Genomic DNA, 26694 nt, shown 5'->3' on the forward strand with positions numbered 1-26694 from the left:
AACACAATAGCAGATGAGGCATTATGGGGGAGAGCAAAATGCTTCGTATTAGATGTAGTGTTGTACAAATGTTCATATTTTCTCACTGCCTCTGCCAGTGGATCCTCAAAACTCTCCATAACAAAACAGATCACTGTACCTGTATTAAAGGGGGAGATTGCTGACCTTAATACAAAATGGGAAAAACATCTCTGCTTTGGCTACTTTACTGCTAAGAAAGTTCTGCCCAGACGCTGTGTTAAGAGCAAGCAGTGAGAATCCCCGATACAGGGCTGGGAGAACAAAATAACGTTCTTTAATTCTTACAGCTCTGAAACAGAGAATAAAGTTCACTCCTGGCAGAATATGTAAAAAGCCTAAAAGTGTCAGTTTGAGATTCCTGCAGCATCTTCTGGATGCAAACACCTTGCTCTCTAACCACTAGGTCACTACTCACCCCAAAATCTGGTCGCTTTTGCCAGAAAACTGAAAAAGGACTTCAGAATTTGAAAACCAATATAATACTCAGTGGTTGAATGAACATGGTACAGCCTAAGCACAGGTTGGGTTGCTTTTTCAGTTTGACTCGGTCTGTAACAGTGGAGAACAGTGCAACCATGACTCCAATTGGTCTCAAAGTCTTGATTCTGAATGATCTGCATTTACTGTTAATTTAATACATGTGTTGTTTGGTTCAACAGGAGTGCAGCTGTTGGCTCTTCTCGTTCCAACCCTCATCTCCTACCTTTTGGATGAGAATGCCATCTCCTCCGCTCCCCCAGTCTCTAAAAACCTGCACGATTTTGCCCTTCAGAACTTGATGCGAATCGGCCCACTGTATCCAGCTGCCTTCAAGACAGTAATCGGGGCAGCACCAGAGCTTAAAACGCGTCTTGAGTCCGCTATACGAGCTAACCAGGCCAGCAACAAAGCCAAGGCAGCAGCCAAGCAAAATCAGCCAACTGTGCAGGCTGCGCCTACGATTAAACTCAAGACCAGCTTCTTCTGAGCACCTCAACATGTACTGCACTCTCTCAAAACACTTTATGCTGTGTTGGCGTTTTTTTTTTTTTTCCTGATGGCCATTTACTCCTTACCATATTTGTTATTCATCTCTGTTGTAAAATGTATATATTTATTCTTCATCTCATCTTTGTTTTAAACTATTCTAAAAGTCTAAATGGTCGTTTGTAAACAGCATTAAATAACCTTTTGATCACTTTAGAAAGCCTGCTTTAACATCTCAATAATTTATTTGATGAATGTATCACATGCAGGCTTAACTTTTGTTCCCTATAAGTGACGAATACCATTTAACCTTAACTCCAGACTGAGGTTTAGCCATGTTTTTCATCTGATTTTCACCACCATTATGGAGGTTACTTTGTCTCACAAAGTATAATTCTGTGTATTTGTTAAATAGTTCTTGCAGTATCTGAACCTTCAGTTCTGCCACGTTTATTTAGTTTTAATTAATATTTTTGCTGTGAATTATGTCTTAACATTCCTCCTAAAAGCGATGGAACAAAATTAAAAAGTGGAGCCAGCTTTGAGATTGTGTTGAAATGTTTTTCTTTTGCTAATGAAAGGCGTAGGGTATATTTTGAAATTTAATGATTGTGCTTCAGATTACATTAACTGTTTTTCCCCATGAAGGAATGGCAACCCTCACTTGTATTCACTGCTAATAATTATGTAAACATTAATTGTTTAAACAATTTAAGAATTTTGGGGGAGTTTGAATAAATTTTCTTTGACTCATCTGTGTTTTCTGAATGTTGTGGACTTCACCTTATTGTTTTTATGAAGCCAGAAAAACGGTAGTCCAGTGAGGAAGAAAATCTTGAAATGTTCATGTCTTATGATTATATTCTGGAAAAGAACCACGAAAAAAAAAAAGCTGGACTGGAGGTATTTTTGCAAATGAAACATTTTACTTAATACTTCATTTATTCATATCTATCCATCAATTACTCATATTTATAGAATTATAATAAAACTGCATCTCAAGCACTTGGCTATGTTGACTATGGCTTGAGTTGGTTTTTACAGGACCAAGTTGTGTGCGATTAGACCACGTCATCTACTGCTGTTACTCCACTTTTTATGTCCAAATTCTAACCAGTAACCTACCAGGACATTATAGTTGTTCACAAGTCCCTCTTTTAACAAGCATAAATTGTGAATTGATTAAAACAATTTGGACTTTAACGTGGCAGCAGGTCAGGCGCATTGCTCCCATTCAATGCAACACTGGTGCAGATTTTATGTACAGTAAAAGTATTAGTGTAACTTTTGTAGTACTCATCGAGGTACTTTTAGTGGGCTTACTTTTCAATCTTAAAACAATTTACTTATTAAATAGATTTTCTAAAATAAGATAACATAGCCTAGATAATTGTCATGTAATTAATCAAAAGTAAACATTTTAAGTATGTGAATAATCTATGTGTTTATTCTAATAAATTAAGGTGATTAAGTGCTTTCATAACTAATAAACTTTGTATTAAAATCTTATTTGCGCATTTTTTTTTTTATTGATTTGTGGAATTTTAGACTACGGAAGAGGATTAGGGCCACTGAGGAAAAAAAAAAGTTAACTGATTTTTAAATTTTTTCATTTCAATATTAGAAATAAGTCCGAATTCTGACTTTTTTCCTCAGAATTCTGACTTTAATCTAAAAATTCTGACTTTTTTCCCCATATTAAACTCAAATAAATTTTAAAAATCTGTAAACTTTTTTGTTGTTTTCAGTGGCCCTCATCCTCCTTTGCAAACTGGAGATAGGCTCCACCCATAGTCATAAGAAAAAAGTCAGAATTCTGAGATTAAAGTCAGAATTCTGAGAAAATAGTGAGAATTCTGACTTTAATCTTAGAATTCTGACTTTTTCCCCCACATTAAACTGAAATAAAATGTAAAATTCTGTTAATTCGTTTTTTTCAGTGGCCCAAATCCTCTTCCGTATTAGTTCCCCCAAAAATGGATGGTGTAAAAAAAAAAGGTGATTTGGTCACTTCCTGTGTGTGCTCTCCGGATAGTCCGGTGGACAAATCGAGCGTTTCATTCAGCTTGTTGTGGGCGTGGCTCCGTTGCTGGCGTCACTAGATGACAGCTAGCTGTCAGAAAGTGAGTTCACCCTGAGTCGAGTGGAAGGAGCGTAGTCGATAGTTTTTTTTATTTTTCTTTTCTTTTGCGCCTCCAATAATATCTAAGTATATCGACTCGGCAACAACGGATCAACCTCCCCACCGAGCCCGGCCATGGATGAACAGGCAGGGCCCGGCGTGTTCTTCAACAACAATAACAACTCTGTTTTAGCCGGCGGTGGGAAAGGACCGATGCCCGATGGCGACGGAGGGGAGGCGGCCAGGGCGCAGTACAGCATCCCGGGGATCTTGCACTTCCTGCAGCACGAATGGGCCCGATTCGAAGTAGAGAGAGCACAATGGGAGGTGGAGCGGGCCGAGTTGCAGGTAAAAATGCTGCAGTGTGTGTAGCTTCCCGTAGTTTCATCTCTGGTTGTGGTTTGAATGATCTGTGCGTTTTAAATCCTGCTGAGTTTCTGTTTGATCGTCCTGGCTACTAAGCTAGCTCGTTAGCTTTAGCTCAGTTAGCCACAGGAGCTACAGCGCCCCCCTCATCCAGCTGCACGACGACTGTTCTCGACCTTTTTACTCTTCATTCCAAACCTTAAAGCCCGTCAAATATTTATTAGACTATATTTAACAATTACTTTGATTCAAAATATCTAATAACCAAACCCAAATGACAGCTATTTACGGTCAAATTACTTATTGTGTAGCAACGTAGATGGGTTCCTGCCTAAATCTATAGCTTTATCGTCTAAATGTTTGTTTTTTATGTTAGTCCTAATTTCAAAACATAAAAAAATAATATTTGTACATTTTCTGATATTCTGTTTTATTTGTGGGAATATATAATAGTGTTCTAGGCAGTGCGTAGCCCTGCGAGAATCCGGAGTCGAGATTGTTTATCCAGCTAGCTTCCATGCTAGCATTAGGAAGAGGATACTGTCCTGTCTTTTGTCCAAGTTTTCTTACTTTAGATCCGCATGTTATTTACTGTGTATTTATACCTTAATTAATTCCTCTTAATCAACTGTTTGGTAAAACGAAAGAAGACATTAGATTTTGATCCTTAAATCAAAGTGATAGGTCGAGTTGGCAAGCCTGGATTGGAGTCTTTAGCCTGATGACACTATATCGGTTTGATGTTTGGATTCACTTTTAGGGTGTTGACAACAGTATAACACACAATTGTGAACATTGGGGACTCGTTTACATATTCATAGGAATTGGCAGGAGAATAAACTTCATTTTATTCCCCTCTGCCTTGCATCACCATTGTCACTGTTATGATTTATCTGGAAAATACTTTTATTATAAGGTTTTCATAATTTTGAGTGGTTTAAACAGTGCAATGATAGTGTTTGACACAAAAAAACAAACATATTTAGTGGATAGTAAAAAAAAAAAAAACAATTAAAAAAAATAACAACAACAAAAAAAAGAAAAATTAAACAGAATTTTCTTCAGGTCAGAAATTCTAACTGGTGAAGTTGGAGGTTCCTCTCCTTGAGCTTGAACATCCTCTTGGCTGCTTGATGTCTTATTAACTTTACATCCTATTCAGCTTACAGTGTTTCATTTGCTTTCTGTATACTTTGTGAGTTCGCATTGGCAATTAAAAATGTATTCACGGGAAACAAATGAGAAACTGATTTCTTTTTGAAGACGATGAACTTGATGTATGGTTGGGATTGTTATCTTTGTGATTTTTGACCATTACTGTCTGCTGCTGGATGGTACAGATATGAGTTTATGTAGCAACAGGTATATAGCACAGGTGGCATTGAATACATTTGTTTTTTTCCATTCATTTTCGCTTACCGCTTTGGCAAGCCTCTAATTGTCAGGAAGGGTCAAGAAGCTCCAGTTCCTACCTGTTTTTGTCTGACTGTTGCAAACTTCAGTTCAAACTGCAGAGTTTTGAAAGCATCAAAATGATTTTTATTTCAATTTTTGCAAGTAGAATAAAATAGCACAAACCACCAAACTCTGCTAAAGTATCGTTGTTTGCTGTAGGTTCATTTGGTCCAGATGTGATGAGTCTAAATGTTAAACATCTTGTAATGGAGCAGTCTAAATTTGTTTTGATCTAATAATTGTCCTTAAACGCCTTACACTGCTCTTGAGTTGGCGGGACAGCAATGAAATGCCATTAGGTCAAAAACATAAAATATATTAACACACACCATAAACATTTAAATGCTAATTTTAAACTAATAAGTTGAGAAGATGTGATAGAAACAAAGTGTTTTAATGCTGTAGCTAAAAGTTTTTTTTTTTTTTTTTTGGTCGTGATTTAAAGGAATTAAAATTTTTGTAGATCCCAGGTTTGTTGGGATTTTGGTCCAGAGTTTGGGAGCATATTAGCTGCAGATGACTAATCTTGTTGAGTCTTTTTTTCAGGAAACACTGTTGGTGTGATGTTTCTAAATCATCTATATGTGACGATTAACTCTGAAATGTATCTACGGCTATTTTGTCCTACAGTGCTTGCCATTTAAGCCAACAATAAACAGGGAGTTTTGTCAATCTTAAAGTACAGCTGTAATATAATACATTTTTAACAGCAACTTTTTTTTGGATAAGCTGCAATTGCCTTAATTTAGTTTTATTTTACACACAATTCTATTGAAACTGTTTGGCAAATATAGCTTCTTGAAAAAAAAAAAAAAAAGGACATGCTTATTTTCTTTGAGACTGGTTCAGATAGGAAACTCTTTTATCAATTTCCTTAAATTTATTGAAATTATCAAATAAAAAAAATTAGTTTTAGTTTGAAAAAAGAAGGCTTCTTTAAAAAAATTATTGGAACTTTGACTTCAACACATAACTGAATATAATAGGTTGACTATTATAGTGGAATTAGCACTAAAAAAAGGAAAAATCTGGAATCCTGAATGTGGTTGACCTCCTATCCCAAGACCTGTTTTCTTTTTGTTGAAGCTTAAAACTCCTTAAAAAGCTTAAAACTACACAAAGACGAATTATGAAAAATAAAAAAAGTATCCTCCTTTTTTTAGGACATGAGCATTCACTTTATCAGGGTTCAGTTACGTTGCAATATTACCCCCCCCTACCGTACCTTTCAACTTCTGACCCAGTTGTAAGAATTGTCTTTTCTGGATCACATTGGGCAGAAAAATATTTGTTTTTTTATACAGTTTGACTGCAGGCAGCTCCACAGGGAGCAGAGAGGGGAGACACTGCATTGTTGGTAGATGGATGACGTATAGCTCGATCTAACTGGTTTTTTGACTCAGCCTCCTGCAGCACTTTCATCCTGGCTGCTGTACTCTGCTTCCTGTCTGCTGTAATGAAATGAGCTTATCGGCAGAGCAGCCGCTGCAGCAGCGGCACGATTCGACAAGGTTGCTTACGCGGCTTTGTGGGTAGTTTGTTTGTGGCGGCAAAATGGGGCGCGCTCATTTTGAATTCTCCTTTTTTCATTCGCACTAAACCCCAAACATAATCGACTTTCTGTAGACCGTTTCCAACGTCTGACTCACTCATTTGTTGTACAATAATCCCTCCAACTGATCCTAAAAGGGATTCAGCTTTTGTCTGTAGTGGAAATTGGCCTTAGTAATTGTTTCCTATCTTTATTTAGCAGTTCCTCAGAACAGTGTAACAGGTACAATGAAGGCTGTAAAGCTTCCTTATAGGTTGTAACCTTGTGCTATCCTTGAGTAATGCTTACAGATAATGTACGTCTACATAGAATATGGTGGATTAACATTTAGTAATGAATAATGAATGGCTGCATTGGACAGGATTCCATATCAGAAGATGCCAACTCACTACTTCCTGCTGCAGCATCCGATGCCCACATCTGTGTTTTAGTCTGGACTGATTGGTTGCACCTTTAAAACAAAACAAACATCCCTCTCAGTTTTTTTCTTTCTTTATTTTAAATGAGCGGTTGGTTTGACAAAAACCAGCCGTCCGCTAAACGTGTCTCAAACCAGGTGCTTGTAGAAATGTTGCTCAACCAGCCTGTTAACTGGTCCGGGGGCCACTCCTCTTCGCCGACAGGGCAAAGAAAGCTGCTGTTGTGTTATTTCTCAGTTACTCATTCACAATTAAATTCAGTGGGTGTAATCTTTTTTTATCAGTTCACACACTGGTTATAGGTGAGAAATGTTATTTCTGGTTGCAGGTTTTTCCTAGTACTAAAACTAACCAACCTTGCTGAATATCATTGTTTTATTACATGCTAACCAAGTTATTATAAGTTTTTGCTTTGATAAAAATTCATATATTGCTCCGTAGATGGCTTTCAGAAATGAGATCTGTACAGTTATGTATAAAAGCCTAATCCCAGTTAAGTTAACCTACTTAACGGAGAGGTTTACAGTCCTGGATGAGATTGACAGACCGTGGGCTCAGCTGAAGAGGGACGCCTCAAATCAAATCTGTTAGCGTTTCCTCTGCTCCTTTAGGGGATGAAAGGAGAAAAAAACAATAAAAAAGAAAGCTTCCTCTGCGGCTACAGCTCTGCTAACGTCCAATAGAAAGATGTAGCAATCAGACATTTTTGAAGGTTACATTGCTTATCATGGTTTAGTAATGCTTTGGCTTGTTTCTAAGAAATAATTAAAATAATACCTCCTAGTCTCCTAATTATTTTTATGAGGAGCAAAGATGTACTCTGAGGAGAGAGGGGTTACTCTAAAATGAGATTTTATTGACAAAAGACAAAATGATGATGAAACTCACATTTTAAACCACCTTTAGCATCTTATTTTAGCAGCTACTGCAGTTACTTTTACTGTATATCTGTTTTTTTACATAAGAAATAAAGGAAGCGTCTGATTTGCTGGAAATGTCTTAAAGGCATACTATGCAACATTTTCCAGTTAATTAATGTGTTCCATAACGTTTTGGATGATTAAATGAGTCATTTCAGGTCGAACAAAGGTTTTCTCAGCCGCCCTAGTGGTCTGTAGGGGAAATACCGTACTTGCAATTGCAGGAGCCCTCGGCCCGCACCCACAGGCTCAGAAGTCTCGTGCATCACGAGAGTCGGTCTTGCTTTACGGCGAGAACTGCTACATGCCCCCAGTGAAAGGCATGCTCGTTGCTAGCGAAGTGGCGATATTTATGCAGTTATCATGGCGGAACCAGCGAGAATTTTTAAACTCGAAAATTGGAACAAAATAGTCACTTACCGCAGTAGACATTGTGATTCGTTGCGTTCGCCTGTCTGCTAAGCTCAAAACAACCGCGCCTGGCTTGACGGAGAAACCAGGAGAACAGCTATGCATATTTACGACAGTGCACTTTTACTTTCGCCCTCTGGGGGGAGCCTCGCTTGAAAATCAACACCGGTTGCATAGTATACCTTTAATAACTCCATAACATTTAAAACAGTTGAATCTTTCTATTGTCTAGATTTCCTAGCTAAAAGCCAGCAGGTATTTATGTTTTGTTTGAGTCTGGATCACATTACACCCCATGAAGGCCACTGATCCAGTGAACCTCATCAGCTCTTTTTGCAGCGGGGAAACCCCTCGCTCTGTGGGGGTATCTCCTTGCTTGAGGTATTAATAATCAGACACCAAGAGAAGGTTGAAGGTGACTCGGAGTGCCTTACTTCTCTCAGCACTACATCAAGCTGCAGCGTTACTGTTGTAATCGTATTTACCTTTTCCAGATAGGATCAAACCATGCAGAGACCCACACATCTCCATCATTCCTGAGTTGCTACCACGTCCATCCCCCCATGCCGCAGTTTATTTTTGCTCACCTACTGCCTGGTAAAGCTTAAAAAGGCTCTAGTTTCCTCACTAAAAATAGCATGGTGGAAGTACTGGTTTGTCACTATATCCTCGTCCTCAGAAAAGGAGTTACTTATCTAAAATACTCCATAGTGAGTAGTTTTAAAAAAGGGACCATGTTTACTTGTTTGACAGTCCTCTGGGAGCCGTGTTGCTAACTAAAGCATCTTCCTCTGAGCTTTTTGCATCAGAACCGACACCAGAGCCTTTTTTTCTCTTCACTGCTGAGATGCCTCTCTGTCAGCTCATTAAAGCCTTTCTCCTTCCTCCATTCACACTTAACAGCCTTCATCTGGTTACGTGGGTGTGCCACAGAGTCGCCTGCCTCCTCCCGTTTTACAATAAATGTGAGCCACAATCCGAGGCACTCAGAAACTCAAGTAGCCATCTCCGATTAATTTTATATGTCACGTTTTCTAGCAATGTTTGGAGGAAAACTGTACTTTGCAGTCTTGAATGAGAAGATTCACAATTGTGAAAAGTTTCTGTGAAGATACCAATACTTTTTATTTTATTTTTTTAAGATAACTGCTCCACGTCCAGTTTCCAACAAGCTTTTTAAATGCAGCATCAGTTTAAGGATAGATGCATTTCTTCGTATGACAGAGTTAAGGTTGTGTCAGATTTTATAATACACACTGATGTCTTCATTTATAGAATAGAATAGTAAATTCCTTTATTGTCCCATAATGGGGAAACTATGGTGTTTACAGCAACAAAAAGATTACAGAAAAAATGGTCACACAAATGTGGACCTTAGAAGAGTGCATAAGAATAACATAATAGTAAAGAGTTAAAAGATAGATAAAATATAGTACTATAAAGTGTTTTAATATAAATATGCAAGGATATCTATGAACATGCTTACAGTAATCGATATTTAAAAAAAGAGGCGACATCAGAGATGTGCAAAATGACAGCAGCATGTTATTACCTGACTAAAGTAGAAACTGCAAAATCAGCATGAAAGTAATCCAGCAAAAGGAGGCTTGACGATCGTCTTTCTCTGAGTATAAATATTTTGGAACATTTTGGAAAAAAATCACTTTTTGCCCCCATATTATGTAAATCTATGGGATGTTCATTTCTGTTCTATAAGAAATAGAATAAAACTTAATCAGTCCTGCAGAGAAACAGCCAATGCTGAAGCTTTTTGCTCTTTGCCTGCACGTTCCTTATGTCTTGCATAATTGTTGTTGTTGTTCTGAACATCCTACATCATGCCTTTACTTGCACTCTCGGTGAGGCACTGCTGTCAGGTTTAAAATGAGCTAAGTTATAAAAAAAAAAAAAAAAGCAGTAAAAGCAACTCATGGCTGGATGAGTGGAAATCTGCAGAAAGAAGTCATTCTGGGCTGTTTCTGGCTGTCTAAGATTGGTTTTTACAGTGTTCTGAGAAGGAATCAACATCCCAGTGAGAGGAGCTCACTTTACCAGCCTGCCTCTCTGAAAGCAATCACTGGTGTAGATCGATTTCCAGCTGTTGAAGGCTTCTCACGCTGTAATCTGGAATAAAGTGACTCAATATTAATGTTCCCAACAGACAGTCGCAAAGCCACCCAGACCTCAAGCGGAAGTGTGCAGACCAGAAGCAGCTGTGATTGGTCATTGGTATATTCCGGCTGTCTGTGTGGTCGTCCTTCTCGATTTGTTGCAGATGCGCACCATTTTTAAAAACCAAGGAACAACTAAAATGTGCAACTACGATGAAAGGTTAATCAAGGAGGTTCGGAAGGACAATCCGTCGAAGTTCTCGCGAGTTCTCCAATAGGCTTCCCCTTGCGCTTTGCCGGGAAACTGCTGTACTTCCCTAGCCAAACTGGTTCGCAACCAGACCCAAGATGATGAAATGCTTCTTTTTTCTTTTTTTTGGTCATATTAGAATTATATTTCAAAGAGGTGCAATGGAAACACTTTTTTTTTTTTTGCATCACACAAGTCACGTGATCTGCAGCCGGAACGTACTGCCATGTAAAATGATGAAGACCAAGTGTAAAGGCATGTGTGGAATGCACTTGGCTGCTTAACAGGTCGGTCATCGTATTGCTTCGTGTAAAGAGCTGCTAACTGAACTGCAGTTCGTTTGCATTGTAAATATGGGATTTTACACCAACACCCCTCTTTCCTGCTCCCGGTTTGTGGCCAATGGGGCCAGCCTGTGTGACCAATTTGTTTATGTGGAAATCCCACAGTTGTGAAAGTGTCCACAGTGTTTCTTTTCCAAATGAAGGAAGCAGGGGGTTTTTCAGTTTGCTCTGGATCCGGATTAAATGGACTCATTGTGTCTGAGCAGATTTGTAGATGATCCAGAATATATCTGGTGTTCAAGATGTCAGACTATGAATGAACAATTCTTAAAAAAGTTGTCTTTTGTTCTGCGTCGTCTTTTTTGTTTTTTCAGTAGCATTAAATGTAGAATAAATCACTGCATCTCATTTTGTTCTCTTTCCTGTAATCATCCTCTTATTTACTGAAGGTTAATAGAGAAGTTTGTCAAATTAAAAAGCATTGATTAGAATCCACACATAGCTTGTAGTTGATTTTCCACTGATCATTAAAGCTGTCCCTTCTGCCTCCTCTCCCTCCCTCTGAAAGGCCCAGAGTAGTGCTGGATGGAGGCACCATCCCTCCATCAGACAGACTGAGGGGCCCTTATCCAGCAGGGCTATAATGCAGTCAGTGTAAGGCTGGGAATTAAACGGTTCCTGTGTCTCTTTATGGCCAGAGTTGACTCATTGCATTCTTCCTGGGGTTAATGTTTGATAGAAGCGAGATGCCGAGGCAGGGACTCACAGAGCCGCTCTCTTCTTCTCTTATCTCTTGCACGGCAGCACGCCAAGGGGCTCCTGGGGCCAGCGCTTCATGTGGACGAGGAAGTGGATGGTCTGCTTGTTAGGACCATCATTGCAGATGCATTATTATCTAAATTAAAACGACAATCTAGTGTATAATTTTTTTTTTTCCAATTTCAAATTAGGCAAACCCTAGTTGACATCACCATCCTCACATATTTTTGTTTATTTTGACTGTAGCAAAGGTTTCTCTATGCAAACAATGGCGGAGATAGCTTAGTGAGAGCTTTAGGCTAAGTCGTTTGGTAGCTTTGAAAACGACTTTCCTGGATTTCTGATGCCCAATTGCTGAGTTTGAATACAGGCCAGATTCCTCCGCTGATTACGTCATAGCGCGGCGCTGAGGCCTGTTCTGATTGGAAGATTCCTCGTTGTGCGGCCGAAAAAATGCTGCCTCCTTTTTGCGTATTTTAAAGGACAGGTCCGGCGTATCCTACGTAGCCTTGGATATCCCGTGGTTCATTGCGAATCCAAGCAAGGCGGCTGCTCCATGTTCAGACGAAAAAGGTGCTTGACGCGGAACAGGAGTGATTATTGTAAGTGCAGTTTATTATAATACAAGTATTTAAAAAGTTCTGTCGGACTTCTGTTTGTCTTTTTTAAAATGGTTATTGAGTCAGATATGTTGCGGATAATATTTAGTTTATTGAAGGGTTTTATCTGTCCCTGTGTAAATGGGTTTGGCTGACATTTAAGGACAGATTCCATGATATCTGCAGTGTAGGGACTATAAATCTGATATTCATGATGACGGTACTGCCGCTGAAGCTCTTCGAAAATGTTATTAGCACCCAGAACAGTAGTGAGAATTTCGGCATTCATTCTTTGCCTGGTTTGGGTGTCAACTGTAAAGTTGCTAGGCGACAGGGCATACCGGCGGTGAAAGCTGGAGAAGACTGGACCTGTTTGAATCCATAGCCAAACTTTTATGGCCCCCTTATTTTCACAGACCTTTAAAGCTGAAGTCTGTAAGTTTTTAAAAATCACTTTTTTGTCATATTGGCTAAAACTGTCCCTATGTCCAGACAGCAGTACATGTGATATGTAACCTGTGAAAAAAACTGCTTCAATTGGTCCTGCCTACTGCCTGTATTTCAATCTGGAAAGAATAATTCGGGACGAGTCAAAACAACCAATCACAGCCAGAGGAGCGTCTGATGGAGTGTCAATCACAGCTCACACACGCTGAATCCCCCCCCCCCCCCCCCCCCCCCCTTCTGGTCGCATGCGGTAGCCGCGCAGAGAGGGTGGGGGAGTGGCGTGAAACCTGTTTTTCTTCAAATTTTCAGTCGAAGTCTGCTCTCTCCTCAATGTTACAGACTGCAGCTTTAAGGACCCGGTCTAGGTAGACCGTATCTTTGGAGAATGCAGCCTCAAAAATCGAACGCACCCTATGTTTGCCTCAAATGTTTGAATCCATGGGTTCATGATGACATAGCAGACAAGTACAGTGCTCTCCCAGGAGGAGATAAGACACTCACAGCGAAACCCTGAGTGGAAATACCTCAGTGAAAGAGAAAGGAAAACTCCAATTTAATAAGAAGTTGTACTGCAGGATTTAATAGTTTTTGTTTGATTGCCATCCAGCTCCAGCTTAAGTTTAATTTCACTCTCACTAGGGCGACGCCATGGTTAGAGTGACGGCTAAGAATGAGGAAAAACTCTGATCACGCCTATTTCTTGGTAAAATGAATTAAAACAAGGGCACATAACATTCTGCCACGTGTAGTATAAACTAAAGTGGCAGAAACATGCTGTGTCAGAAGGTTGGACAGTTCAGATTTGATGTAGAGCTTCTCTATATCAACCTTTGGTGGGACGATATGTGTACTATTAATGATGGCTGCTATGGTGCAGTATTTTAATTTCCATGCGATCATGCTCCAACTATCTGTTAGTAATATGTTAGACAAGTTGGATCATGATCTCCACATCTGATCTAGGAGTTTGTGACTGAGATGCTAAAAACTCCTTGAGGGTAACATGAAGACAAAATTAGGTGTTTTCCTGATTCAACAATAAAATCACAATAGGTGCTATTATTGTTGATTTTTTCAAGCCATTATTTGAGGCATAGGAAAATATTTTCATACAGCAAATAGAAAAGTGACCACTTAATGCAAAAAGTACCCAAGTTATGTGAGAGCAAAGTCAGAAATATACATTTTTTTTTTTATTTTATTTATTTTCCACTTTACTATTTTTTTTTTAAGTTGGTTAAAATGATTATGCATTCAGTTCAGAATAGAAAATCAGAATTTGCAGAAGGAAAATAGGAATATATTGATATGGATGCAGTGTAACCCAGTGGCGCCCGGCCCATAGGGGCGCTGGGGCACCGCCCTCCCTGATAAGAAGAGAGAAACGTAAAATATATTTTTAGAAATTAACTCATAAATGTCAGTTTTACTCTCTAGACTGTGTACCTATAAGCAAAACAAATTATATAAGCTACATTTCCCTATCTACTGTCATTAATTTGTGAATTTCCACAGACAGACTCCTACCGTCTCTGTTCTGGGGACGCTGATCAGACTGCCCCACATTTGCAGAGAATCTGTCAATCATGTACTATTGCTAGGTGAATTTAATGGCCAATCAGCGTCTCGGAACTTTATGGTATTGGGGCGCTGAAAATACTGCGCTTTAACAGGCTTCTGAACCCAAGCGCAGGTGCAGACAATTAGAGGGAAGATGGCGAATGTAACGACCGAGATGCAGCTTCCACCAAATTCGGTGAGATCCTTATTTATCTACCCGTTTGCCAGAAGAACATCCCTGTTGTAGGATATGAACATTTCATGTCATGGTTATTGTGACTGTGACGAATCCACCTCGTCGCTTAAAACAACCTCTCTAACTTTGCGCGCCACACACACATTCCTGTTATACTGTGCTTGTGAGGACCAATACACTCGCGCTGAGATCAGTAGCTCCATGAACTTAAAACACACAAGCTGTTCCTGGTTACCTGCTGGCATATTGAGGGTGCACACTTAATATTTCAGTGGGGTTAGCCGTGTGTGTGTGTGTGGGGTGTGTGTGTGTGTGTGTGTGTGTGTGTGGGGGGTGTGGGTGTGTACATGTTTATGCTATGGGGACTTGTCATCTTCAGTCTGGCTGCGTCTTTGCTAGGTTCAAACCCAGTTTGGTGTAATTGAATAAGTCAATGAATCTGTGTAAAAGAATTAAGTTGTAAAAATTATTTGTTTTTGTACATCAATTGTTTGTGGAGGTAATATATGGACAAAACTGATTAATGAGAAGAAATCAGAAATAAGAGAGCCTGAGGGTAGGGGCTTAAACTATTTAATGAGGGCTGTGGGAAGAAAAGCGGCAATTTTTGTTTTCTGTTTCTTTGTTACATTGCTGGTAACTGGAGGGAGGCTGAGGCCCAGAGGATCTTGTACATGTTTAGTTTCTTTTGCACCCTGTTTTGAGTTTTTGAGCACAATAAATCACCAACACCGGTAACCCGACTGAGCCTGGATTCTTGGAGGCCAAAGAACCCCGTCACAGTGACCCAAATCATCACTGTTACTGTTATTATATAGTAAATTAAATCATTACTGTTAAATTGTATGTATTGTCCAATTGTTTATTTGAATTCTTATTCCGGATTAGTTGGAGACATACACTAGGCTATATCAGCCCCACCAAAAATATGTTTCACCAGCCGCCACTGGTGTAACCCATACTTGGGAACCTTAGCAGCTTGAGGGATTTAATATATTTGAACTGATTTTTTTTTTTATATTTGAGTTGCAACTCATATAAACCGAGGAAAGCACTGGAAAAACTTTAATAAACATCCTGTTTTGTGTAAGAAACAAAAAAAGAATAACCTAAGGATTATCATAAAGATCCACTTAGCTGTTATACAGTCCCAGCTACCAGAAGCTGTGCTCCTCTCTGATGGGTGGATTCCAGCGTCTTTAACCAAAGTGAGTTATTTACAGAGACACGCGCTCAAGGTCCAATAAAAACAGTGATTATTTTCCATGAGAACTATTTTGCCTATTGCCTTTTTTGGTAAAGCAAGACATCTCTTTTCGCATAATTTCTAACTTCAGGTAAGCTTCTCCTGTCTTTGTTTTCCACCTAATAAACCAGTTGAACTAATATAGTAAACACGATGCCTCTCCCAGTTTTTCATTCTTTAATTTAAATCCTTTTATAGTTTTCTCAGCTCTAAGCCATCCTTGTTGTTGAACCACAGATGTTATATAAGGTTTTTAACGCTGCAGTTTCCAACTACATTAGCATAGATCCAGGTAAGGGTAGATCCTTTTAGACTAGATTGAATCAGGAGCTTCAGACTGTGGCATCGCAGTGGGTGGAGTGCTGAAAACTCTGCGCTGATCCACCTTTCTATGGAAATGGATGAATTTTTCCTTGCTGTCTCTCAGCATGCGCTCGGTTCCAGTGACATACTCCACTGTTTACCCTGTCAAACCGAGTACCAGCAGTCATGTTCATCCTTGTTGAGCTGAAAGAGTTTGACGGAGGTTGTTTTTAGGGCAGTCCTGTGCAGGCGTTATGAAGATGCCCATATTCATACGAGCCAGACTGAGCTGCCATGACTCATTTCTGCAGGCAGTAACTGCTGTTACTTGTGATTTGCTCTAAAAGACTAACCCAGCCTACTCAAGCTTGCACCTTCTGTATTATAAAGCAGTGAAGGAAATGAGTCTGTTTATTCTCTCTGGAGACAAAGTTTGATGTTTGTTTTGACATTACACTGAGGTCTGGCTAATTGTGCTCGTTGGTGATGGATTTTAAAGGAGTGATTTAAGAGGGAGTGAAGAAGTGGAACAGCTTGCTTGTCCTCTTTGTTCTTTGGCAGCTTTTTGGCCTGATAATGCCTGATGATTTTTGTCTGTTGAATGATGTTTTTGTTCCTCCAATAGTAGTCATAGACTTTAAGAATTTTCATATTTTTTTCACTTTATGACCTCAAACCTTAACCATCTTAATTGTACAGCATAGCAGTCCATGCATAAATGTGAGATGGCAAAAAAAATGTTAATTTGCAAATAAAATTCTTAGAATATAGAATTTAAATGTTTTTCCACTTCCCTGAGTCAAAGCTGTGTTGAAGCATCCTTCTCTCCAGTAACATCCCTTGACATGTTAAGGTTTGTCTTTAGCAGCTTTGCTCATCTGATAACCAGCTCATCTATAGACCAGTATCGGGTATAGCATGCTAAAAAAGCACCTAAACGAACTCATTCATCTTGTTTATTTTGCATATTTTCTAAGCCAAAACAAGGCTTTGTTTCTGGTCCACTCTATAAGGCCTCTTACTTAACGATATTTCTGACGTTTTCAATTGAAAAGGCTACCTGGGTGAGAAGTTAGACGTCTTCAAACATGGAAACATCCAGTGGATGTTTTTTTTTTTTTTTTTTTTTTTTTACTTTTTTGGAAAGACTATGAGCTGGATGACTGAGGATCTTCACCAGCATACATCATCTGATGATAGAAATGTTGTCCCATTCTGTTCTGCTGAGTAGCTCTAGTTCACTCCAGTTGGATTGGGAGCATGTGCAAAGTTCTACCACAGAGTCTTAAATGAACTGAAGTCTTGATTTAAAATAGACCATTCTAACATCTGAACTAGCTGTGATCCTGCTGTCCAGCTGTGATGTTTTCTCCAACTCTGCTGATACGAATGAGCTCAGTACTTTCTCAGCATGCTATCACGTTCTGCAGAAGCCCTGCTAATGAGGCATTGATTTGATTCAGCTGCAGAGAAATGGCTGAAACCGGTCCTTAAGGATTGACTTTGAGCACTCCTGAGCTAAACCATTAGAGCATTACTGTAGCTCTGGCTGTCTGTTTTTTTGTTTTTTTTTCCTGGTTCCATCTCTGCATCTAGTGTTCTGCAGCCTCTAACAGGTTTTTTCTTTAGTGTTGCCCTATTTTAGCACCCAGCCTTCTATCAAATCCTGTGAAAGGAAAGAATCTCCACAGCATAATACTAACACCACCACCATTATTTCTGAGGTGGTGTTTAGTGTTGTTTTTTTTACACCGGTAGCATGAAGACCTGGCTAAAGTATTTTGCAGCTTTTAGTTTACTTCAAGGTGTTTGACGAACATTAGATGCATTTTTTTCCTCAAGGAAGAAAACGAAACAGCTATCTTCTTTGAAGACTGGATTAGACTTAGTCATTGGTATACACAAGTGTAAACAAAAAGAAATTTTATTTAGATCTGCTCTCTAGACGATTTCATTTTTTAATGTGCAGCCTTAATAAGGTAAGCAGCAGCAGTTGTTATTGAGCTGCTACTACTGCCTCCAGCTCCTGAAGCACTCGCTTCTCCTGGCTCAGGGGAGGAAGATGCTGTGAGGGTGGTAGCCCCCTGGGTTGAAGAGGCTGACATGGCTGAAGCAGCAGTGTTGCCATCAGCTGGTTTAGCAGCGACAGACGATGCTGGAGAAGGTGTGGAAGCCGAAGGGAGCCGGGCGGAGCTGGCTGGGGATGTTTCATCATTTGAAAGAGAAGCATCTAGAGCACTTTCCTCATTTTCACCTGCAGAGGGCTCTGCTTCCCCTCTAGATGCCGAAGATTGCCTGGAAAAAGTCTCAGAGGAGCCTCCATTCACGCAGAGACCCCGTCAGAATGATGGCGCAGCAGTTCCAGTCGGAAATTAACCATATTTTTTCCAACAAGCGGACGTTTACGGATCTCTCTCTTTAGCTTTGCAATTAGCCCCCCTCTGCAGCCTCCATTTCTCCATCTCGTGCTTCTCTTCCTTCGTCCGTTATTTTCCGCTGTTGTTTTGTTGACATCCATCCATAGCCCTCCGCAGCTTTTTAAAACGGTCAAAAATGTCAGTATTTAAATCATTTTGTGACCGTAGCTCCAGCAGGCGTTGGTGATCATAGATGTGATGTATCGTTTTAAGTGGCATATTTTGTGAAATTGTCTAGAGGAGCTGCTCTTGGCCGCTGCCTTGGAGCGCCACCGTGGTAAGTAGCAACTGATTGCTCTCCTAAGTCCTGCCACCAGAGCTGTGGACCTCAGCAGCTCCTCCAGTTACCATGGACCCCTTTGCTGCTTTGATTAATGCTCTCCTAAGTCAGTCGGCTAGTTTAGTGGGGCAGCCACACCTTGGTTGGATTGCAGTAGGGGCATATTCTGGAGTGACCAGTTATTCAAAGCTTGGTCCATTGTTTTAAGACCTACCGCTTCTTCAACCTCCATATTCCCCCCCATCTGCTGTTCAGTACTAAAGTGAGAGCTAGCAGTTAAAATTAGCTGCTTGGTGTTTTTTCTCCAAACGAATCAGTATAAAGTTGGATTATAGGTAAAATACAGTGAGGCTTAGGGGTTGTAACGTGACAAAATACAGTATTTTTGCAAAAAACTGCATCGATTCAGGCAACTTTCTTTTGACACATGCATCAAATGATGCTAGTAAGTAGGAAAAGGTCATTGTAACTTAGATGCATATGAGGATATTTTCTGTTTGCAGCCATGAAAACCTTAGAACTGCTTCAGCTTGTGCAAAGTGTCTCCCCCCCCCCCCATGCTTAAAGGTGTCAGTGTGTGTGGTACCCAGCAATGTAATGTCATGTAATGCTGACTCAGACTGACAGCTGCTGCCTGTTACTGAAGAGAGGCCGCGGTGTGAGGAGGGAGAGGGACGACCGGTGTGTGGGAGAGTGTGAGGAGGGTAGATTTAAATAGAATAATACTGTTGGGCTTTTAATTTCCCATCATGCCACACTTTTTTTTTTCTTAATCTTAAACCATGCTATTTCAATCTTGACACAAGAGGGTGTATTCAAATGTTCCCTGATGAAGGTTTCCTTTGTAATAAAAGCTTTGTGTGGAAACGTTGCTTCTATTATTAGGAAATATCCGCATGAAATGTTTTAGTGTTTTATTTTAAGCTGACAGTGGTGTTATTTTGTGGTTTTCAGGCCCAGATCGCCTTCCTGCAGGGGGAGAGGAAAGGCCAGGAGAACTTAAAGAAGGACCTCGTCCGGAGGATTAAAATGCTGGAGTACGCGCTGAAGCAAGAAAGGTGAGCGCCTCGGGTCGTCCAAGAACCATCGAGTATCTGAGCTGGTCTGCTTCAGCTGCGGTGTTTAAATAACTTGCTGTCTCAAATAAATCTGTAAGGGGATGCCAGGTCGTTGGTCAACGAATCAGCTTCCCTGTTACAGAACTCTTAACACCTGAGACCATAACTTTTAGTCCATCCTTACTAGAGTAAGGATATATTTCTGACTTAAGGTATTTCCTTTCCTGTTCCTTCCTGCTTTGTGTAGCTGCTATTTCCTCATTGGGCAGCTACAACTTTTAATTAAAATTGCTCATTAAACAATCACTTTTTTTTTGTTTCTATTCAATAAATGGGACTAAGCAGAGTTTTCCTTCTTTTTAAATTTTAATAACAACCCAACCGTTTTTTAATTTAGTTTAATTAAAATTGAATTACCGAGTAGGCAAAAAGAAAAACCTGGAATGAAACATGATTAGAGGTCAGATTTCTGAAAGGGTTTCACTTATCCATCGGCCTGGTATCAAGTTAGCTAACAATAATCCACTAATGTTAATTCACCTTTAGCAGGTTAAATATTTAGCATTTTAATAAATGCATTAATGTGAAAAAAACAACACTTTTTGAATTGGTTAACTTGTGTACAAAAAAAGGTATTTGATGCTCATTAGAAAAAACAATCCACTGGACTATGTTTTCCAAGTTGAAGACATTTCGCTTCCCATCCAACTTTAATTTAAAAAATTGTGATTATTTTTTATTTTATTTAAAAAGCTTCCTGGATGGGAGGCGAAATGTCTTCAACTTGGAAAACATAGTCCAGTGGATTGTTTTTTTTTAACTTTTTTGGACTGACTATGAACTGGATGACTGAGAATCTCCACCAGCACATGTTTTAAGTTAGATTTTTAGTTAAATCAAGTTGCCTGCATGAGTATATGCATCAATAGCTAAACAACAGATATCCTATTTATACTACGCCAAACAGCATTGGCTTTAAACGTCATCTCTGACTGTCCGTTCCTTTGCTTTCCTTTTTCCCCTACAGCAGATTTATTCCGCCTTAAAAGCAAAACAGATTTGTCGGAGCTTTCTTTAAGGCTGAAACAATTAATCAAATTAATTGATTATTGAATTAATCTTCAAGTAATTTATTAATCAATTGTTAACTATATATAAACATTTCCATTTAAGATAAAAAAAAATAGTAATAAAATTGTCAATTTTCTCTATCCAGAACATTTTGCATTTAATTTTTCTTCTGTCATTATGCTCAATCCAGAGCTAGTGATAGTGGAAAAGTTACACCTTGTTTATTTTCATAATCTGATTATTAATTGATGAAATAAAAAAATAATCAACAGATTAATTGATTTTCAAAATAATTGTTAGGTACAGGCCTAGCCTTCTTCATCCAGCTGGCAGGCAGTGTGCAGAAACAATTTTTTTTCTGAATAACTAAAAAATATTGTAAGTGGCATTACAGCAAATAATTCATATCCTGGTATTTTACATTTATAAATCTGAAATTATTGCCTTTTTTTCACTGCTCAGATAACCTCCAAATCCTTAAGGTTAGAAGGCCTCTGTGCAATCACCCTTATCTTTAGCTCTTTCCATATACCCCACTAGCCTTGAAAAACTGATCCATGCCGAGACTGGTCCGAGCTCAGATCAGTTAAACAGGCCGAGCTCGGTTCTGACAAGCGTTTACACATCACGCTATCTCGGTTCCTCGACTCCTCGCCTCCTAGTGATGATCTGCGGTATTGCTGCCAGTATTGAAGGCGGAAATCAAGCAGTTGGTGGCGGTAATGCACCAAAAGTTGTTTGCCAACCGCCATAAAACCCAAGAAGAAGGAGGGAATCAAGCAAATCAAAATGGCCGTGCCCGTCACATTCAGAAAGTTATGCTTGATAATTATTGCAGTACTTCGGTGTTATTATTTAAAATGTCATTATTTAAAATGTTGCGTGTAGAAGATTTCGATTGTTGTTTATAGTTGAGTATAGAAGTTGTTCTTCTTCTTCTGTTTCCGGAGGGGCATTACCGCCACCTACTGGAATGGAGTGTGAATCGCGATGTGCAGCCAGACGGAGATGACGCGTTCTGCTCATGCGCTCTTGTTATCAGAGAACCGAGCCAGGTAAAAAACCGAGCCGAGCCCACCTCTGGAACTGGTCTGCAGTTATCTCGGTTCGGTTGTGTCTATCTCGGTTCAGTTCAGTTTGCTTTCCATTTACACACGATAAGTTATCTCGGTTACTGAGCTGGGACCGGTCTCGGCACGGTTTTCCAAGGGTAGTGTAAATGGCGTAAGAGATACTAAGATTGAGGCTGAATCTCCCCCAGGAGTGTGACCTATTTTGGGTTCAACTATACCTGGTTGTTTGTTCATTTATTATGTTTTACAGACACGGTGAAGTGCAGGTTCTACAAGCTGATTTATTTACAAAGTTACAGAACAACCAGTCAGAATGATCTCCGACACACCCGACAGAAAGTCAACAACCAAAATGAGACATGAAAGCTTTTGGGGAGAGCTTCCCCAGATGATCCACGTGTCAGGCAGCAGCTGACTTCATGTTCAGCTCCTCAGTTGTTATTATTTACATAATTCAGGCTGAGTTCATTCGTCACGCCTTTTCTTGTGAATAGGTGTGAACTAAGGCCGGGTTTTTCTTCTCAGGACAGCCACTCCCTGGCTGATCAGCCCCACAGGATGTTCTCAACTTGTTTGTGGTTGATGTTAAAGGACTGATCCTGTAAATGACATCCATCGGGAGGAATTCTGCGAATGCAGACTGTTCTGACGCAGGCCCTAGTCAGTTGTGTAAGATAAGGCAGAGTCGTACTCCACACTAGGAGTAGGGAGTAAATCACACTCCTTGCTTCGGGTGTTTTTCAGGAACTTGCAGCAGGGAGATTAAGTGAATAAAAGCCTTAACACAGCTGTGTCAGCGCAGTTTTAAAATGGCTTTTTCGTGCCTCGTCATCCCCCTCCCCTCCAGCTCCAGCATTAGTTAATGTTGCTCCGTGAGGAACATCGTCATGGGTTGTTCATCCTCTGACTGTTAACAGCCTATTTTTATCTACTTTGCCTCAGTGAGATCACTGCAGGCCATCCCTCAAGAGGAACCCTTAACCCAGAAATACTACCATGTCTCCTGGTTGCTAGGGAACAGGTCACATCTCTGAGGGTGTCTTGAAAGCAATTTCAGAGATGTGGTGTCTCTGATTGTGCCCTGTTTGAAATGAATTTCATTTTAATGGGGTCACCTCCTCTAGTGCTGGACGGAGGGCAGCTAAGCTGAAATTTTGTTTCCTCTTTATTGTCTGCCGACCTCAGCTGGGGAAACGTTACACATCCTGATGATAATATGATATAGTTTAGTTTGTCAAGCTGCATCATAGTCACGGGAATTATATTAGAAAATATGTTTGGTACAGTAATTCACCCATTTAAAATATATTGGATGTCAAAATGCTTAAAATCAACATTTTGGGATTTTTTAACTTGTTTTAAGAAAAATAATTATGCAGTAGGGCTGGGTATTTTCGCCAAAGTCCTGAATCGATTCGATTTTGATTCATGCAGTTCTAAATCGATCCATTTCGCTTTGATCTGTTTTTACAACAATGATGGGGGTTTAACTGTGTTTCAAAACACTCATGTATTTTATTTTTTCCTGTCATATTAAACACAAAGTGCAAACTTGTAAATCAGTTTAAACTTGAGATGTGAACAAAACTGTCTCAAAAGTGCAAACTTGTTTGTGAAAAGGGAAAAAGTGAAGCCCCTATTTGTTAATGTCTTCAGTCAACCTATCGGCTATATTTGCAGCTGTCTGGCTTTCTTGCTCATTTGAATATGAACATCACTCGCGTCACTATAAAACTAATCGATCTCATTCCCTACACATGGATTTTGCAAAAATGTAAAGGAATCGATTCCAAATCCATTAAATCGTTTTTTTTTACCCAGCCCTATTATTCAGTATGTGTTTTATGTAACAAAATTGAATGTAGATGAATGTTTGTATGTTACAGATTTGTATTACCTGTCCCTCTGTTTAAAAGTTCTGACAATCCGTCTCTTAATTCATCAATTTCCTTCTAACTTTTCCACCCTTTTGAGATGGAGATTTATCTTTGACACCTTGGAAAACAAACACCCACACATAAAAATATATGAGCATATTTACTATATATAGACAAAAGTTTTTCATCTAAAATTAAATCTTAAATTTGACTGTATGATCTGGTTTAATTGTAAAGGGCCTTGTGATGACATTGGCGCTATATAAATAAACTGAATTGAATAAAATGCTAAAGGTAAAGATATTTTTGTACAAAATTGGGATTGTTCTTTCAGCCACTTGGATATTTTACTCTGTATAACCAGTTAACAATTATTTGATGACTAAGTTAACTGCAGATTATTTTAATAATCAGTTTATCAGAATTAATAAAAAATTTTTTTGTATGCCTTTATCACACACGCATAATAAATCACAGTTAAAGCATTTCAACTTTTCATTTTTGTATATTCATCTGGAAAATTTTATAAAAAAAAAAAAATTAAAAAAACATTTCAACTTGATAATCCATCCATGCATTTAGTTTTTGAAAACGTTATACTGATTTCCTGATCTTTAAAAGCTGCAGTAAATTTTTGATGGACCTTTTTATATGTCTGTAAACTGTTAATGTAAAAAAAGGTGTTAAAATTCTGGATTATTTATCATATTTTCTTAGAGATTATGTGCGTTTTTGGCTTTCTTTAAACATAACCATAACATTTATGACCTCATTTTTGTAGAAGTTAAAACGAAATCACTTAAATGATTTTAACACCGTCCTCTTAAATTATATAATTTAAAAGATTTATTTTATTAAGATGCTTTAGTCTAATAAGAATAAATCCTCTTCCAACCCAGAGACGTTCTGTGTGGGATGAGGTTATGCAGACATCATTTGTAAAAAGTTTTAAGTGTCCTTTGAGGTGGTTTCCTATTTTTGGCTTTTTTTTAAACTTCTATTTGTTCCTTTTTTTCTTCTTTTTTTTCTTTCAGGGCAAAATACCACAAGTTGAAATACGGGACAGAGCTAAATCAGGGCGACATGAAACCTCCAAGCTACGGCTCTGGTAAGTTCTGCCAAAGTTTCCCTCACCTCTAAATCCCTGTGGTTGCTGAGCTCACACATACCTCAGATGACAGCACTGGGACACAAGTAGAAGGCTGCATTCATGTTGGTTCTTGTTCCTCTCTGCTCGTTGCTTCACAGCGTCCCTAACCTTGGAATTATGAAAGAGCAATTGTTGCAGATGCAGGAGACATCACGACAGATTGCAAAAGATTTGCTCACTTAAATTGAACAGTTGTTTCTTATTGCAGGTGTTTTGAATAGAAATCAGCACATCTCAAGTAAAACAATAAGACTTTATGGCTACATAAGAAAGAGGAAAAACTTTGCAGGTTTTATAGTTATCGAATAGCGAATGGTTAGGGCGATTTTAGGACACATTCTAAACAAAAACAGGCTGTTTATAACTTTGGTTGGATCAGTGGTGGCTATAAGTCTAACAGCCGATGGGAGGAAGGATCAGCGATGACGCTGTTTGGTGCATTCAGGATGCCACTGAAGGAGCTCTGCAGCAGCCTTTTAAGTAGTTACTGTTGTATTGTTTTCCTCACTTTAAAGTGGAAACTGTTTATGTATTGTTCAGAATTATGTAAAAGCAAAATCTAAAACAGTCTAGTTGATATATGTGTTTGTTATTCTTTAATCCACTGAGCTGTCTGCAATTTTCTTATGTTTATGAGAAGGAAGAGAAAAATAGCCTCAGTACAAGTGTTGCTTTGATGATTATTTCGAGTTTTGGTATATTTTTAGATCACAAAATAATTTAAGGTTCACTATAATTTAGGGAAACAGTGAGGTAAATGTCTATTTGATTATAAACACACGTTAAGAGTGAGCCGTATATATTTAGTTGCTTAACAATGAGGATGCTATCCGCACATCAGCTGCTTCCTATTATTTCATCTTCCTAATGTTGAAGTGCTCTGCAGTCATCGAAGTCGGAAAGTGATTTTTACTCTTCCCTCATCTCTATTCATGAGGACCGTTCAAAGCACAGCACCCTTGAAGTGTTGATGATTTGGAGAAGGTGAAGAGGGAGAGGTGTTAGATGAAAGGGGTGAAGACGGAGAGGGTGAGGGGAGCTGGGAGGCGTTACTGGTTTGATGGCAACCCATCACCCCTCTGTTCATTCTCATCCAGTTTTTGGGGCATCTTCATCTCGTCTCTGCCACACCCTCTCCTTTGACACTCATCTGCTCTGTGCTGCCTTGCTGCATTTACATCCATATAATATGAACCCTTTATATCATTACAAATATCAGAAATTAACTTTATTGGGATTTAATGTGACAAAACAACAAAATTGTGCATTTTGACAGATAAAGGATTTGATCCATAAAGGTGTAGAAACAAAACCAAAGCCATTGGACTTTATTTTGTTCTATTAAAGATGTTTTGTTCTTTAAGTTTAGAGCTACTAGAGAAGCTCCAAGCTTTAAGCTGTTGGAAAATCTACAGATGAGAATTAAAAGTCCACCTGTTTTGATTTAGTTAATTTTTGTGTGTGTGTGTGTGTGTGTGTGTGTGTATTCCACCCAGTTTTATCTATCGCTTAAAGGAAATCCAAATCGCCTTCAAAAAGAGACCTTATCTGCTTGTAATTACATTTTTTTTTTTTATAAAAATTGCTTTTCTTTGAAGCTATAAGGTCTGTTGGAGAACAGTAATGGACAAAAGGGCTTCATGATGATGAAGAAACACACAATAAGTTAGAGATAAGGTGTAAAAGAATCAAGAAATCTGGAAAAAAGGGTCCAGTTTGTGGCTAACCTGACTCGCCCCTTCCCAAAATTACTTCAACCGAAGGCGAAAATACTGGTTAGC

The 26694-nt window shown here is 39.1% G+C and overlaps 2 protein-coding genes across 5 annotated transcripts in view; both read left to right on the top strand.

Moving 5' to 3' along the window:
* heatr5b (HEAT repeat containing 5B) overlaps positions 1-1740 on the top strand; it is a 38252-nt gene extending 36512 nt beyond the window's left edge. For all 3 annotated transcript variants that reach the window (XM_038284085.1, XM_038284087.1, XM_038284086.1), the window contains exon 36: positions 681-1740. In XM_038284085.1, the coding sequence (XP_038140013.1) occupies positions 681-988 (308 nt within the window). In that variant the 3' untranslated portion in view covers positions 989-1740. The remainder of the gene's footprint in view (positions 1-680) is intronic.
* A 1346-nt stretch (positions 1741-3086) lies between these two features.
* The window catches only part of LOC119782885 (striatin-like), a 39590-nt gene continuing 15982 nt past the window's right edge, over positions 3087-26694 (top strand). For both annotated transcript variants that reach the window (XM_038284065.1, XM_038284066.1), the window contains exons 1-3: positions 3087-3457; positions 19639-19742; positions 24798-24871. In XM_038284065.1, coding sequence (XP_038139993.1) covers positions 3245-3457; positions 19639-19742; positions 24798-24871 — 391 coding nt within the window. In that variant the 5' untranslated portion in view covers positions 3087-3244. The remainder of the gene's footprint in view (positions 3458-19638; positions 19743-24797; positions 24872-26694) is intronic.

Source organism: Cyprinodon tularosa, unplaced genomic scaffold (assembly GCF_016077235.1).
Source record: "Cyprinodon tularosa strain WSP-4 unplaced genomic scaffold, ASM1607723v1 ctg199, whole genome shotgun sequence".
Taxonomy (NCBI): Eukaryota; Metazoa; Chordata; class Actinopteri; order Cyprinodontiformes; family Cyprinodontidae; genus Cyprinodon; species Cyprinodon tularosa.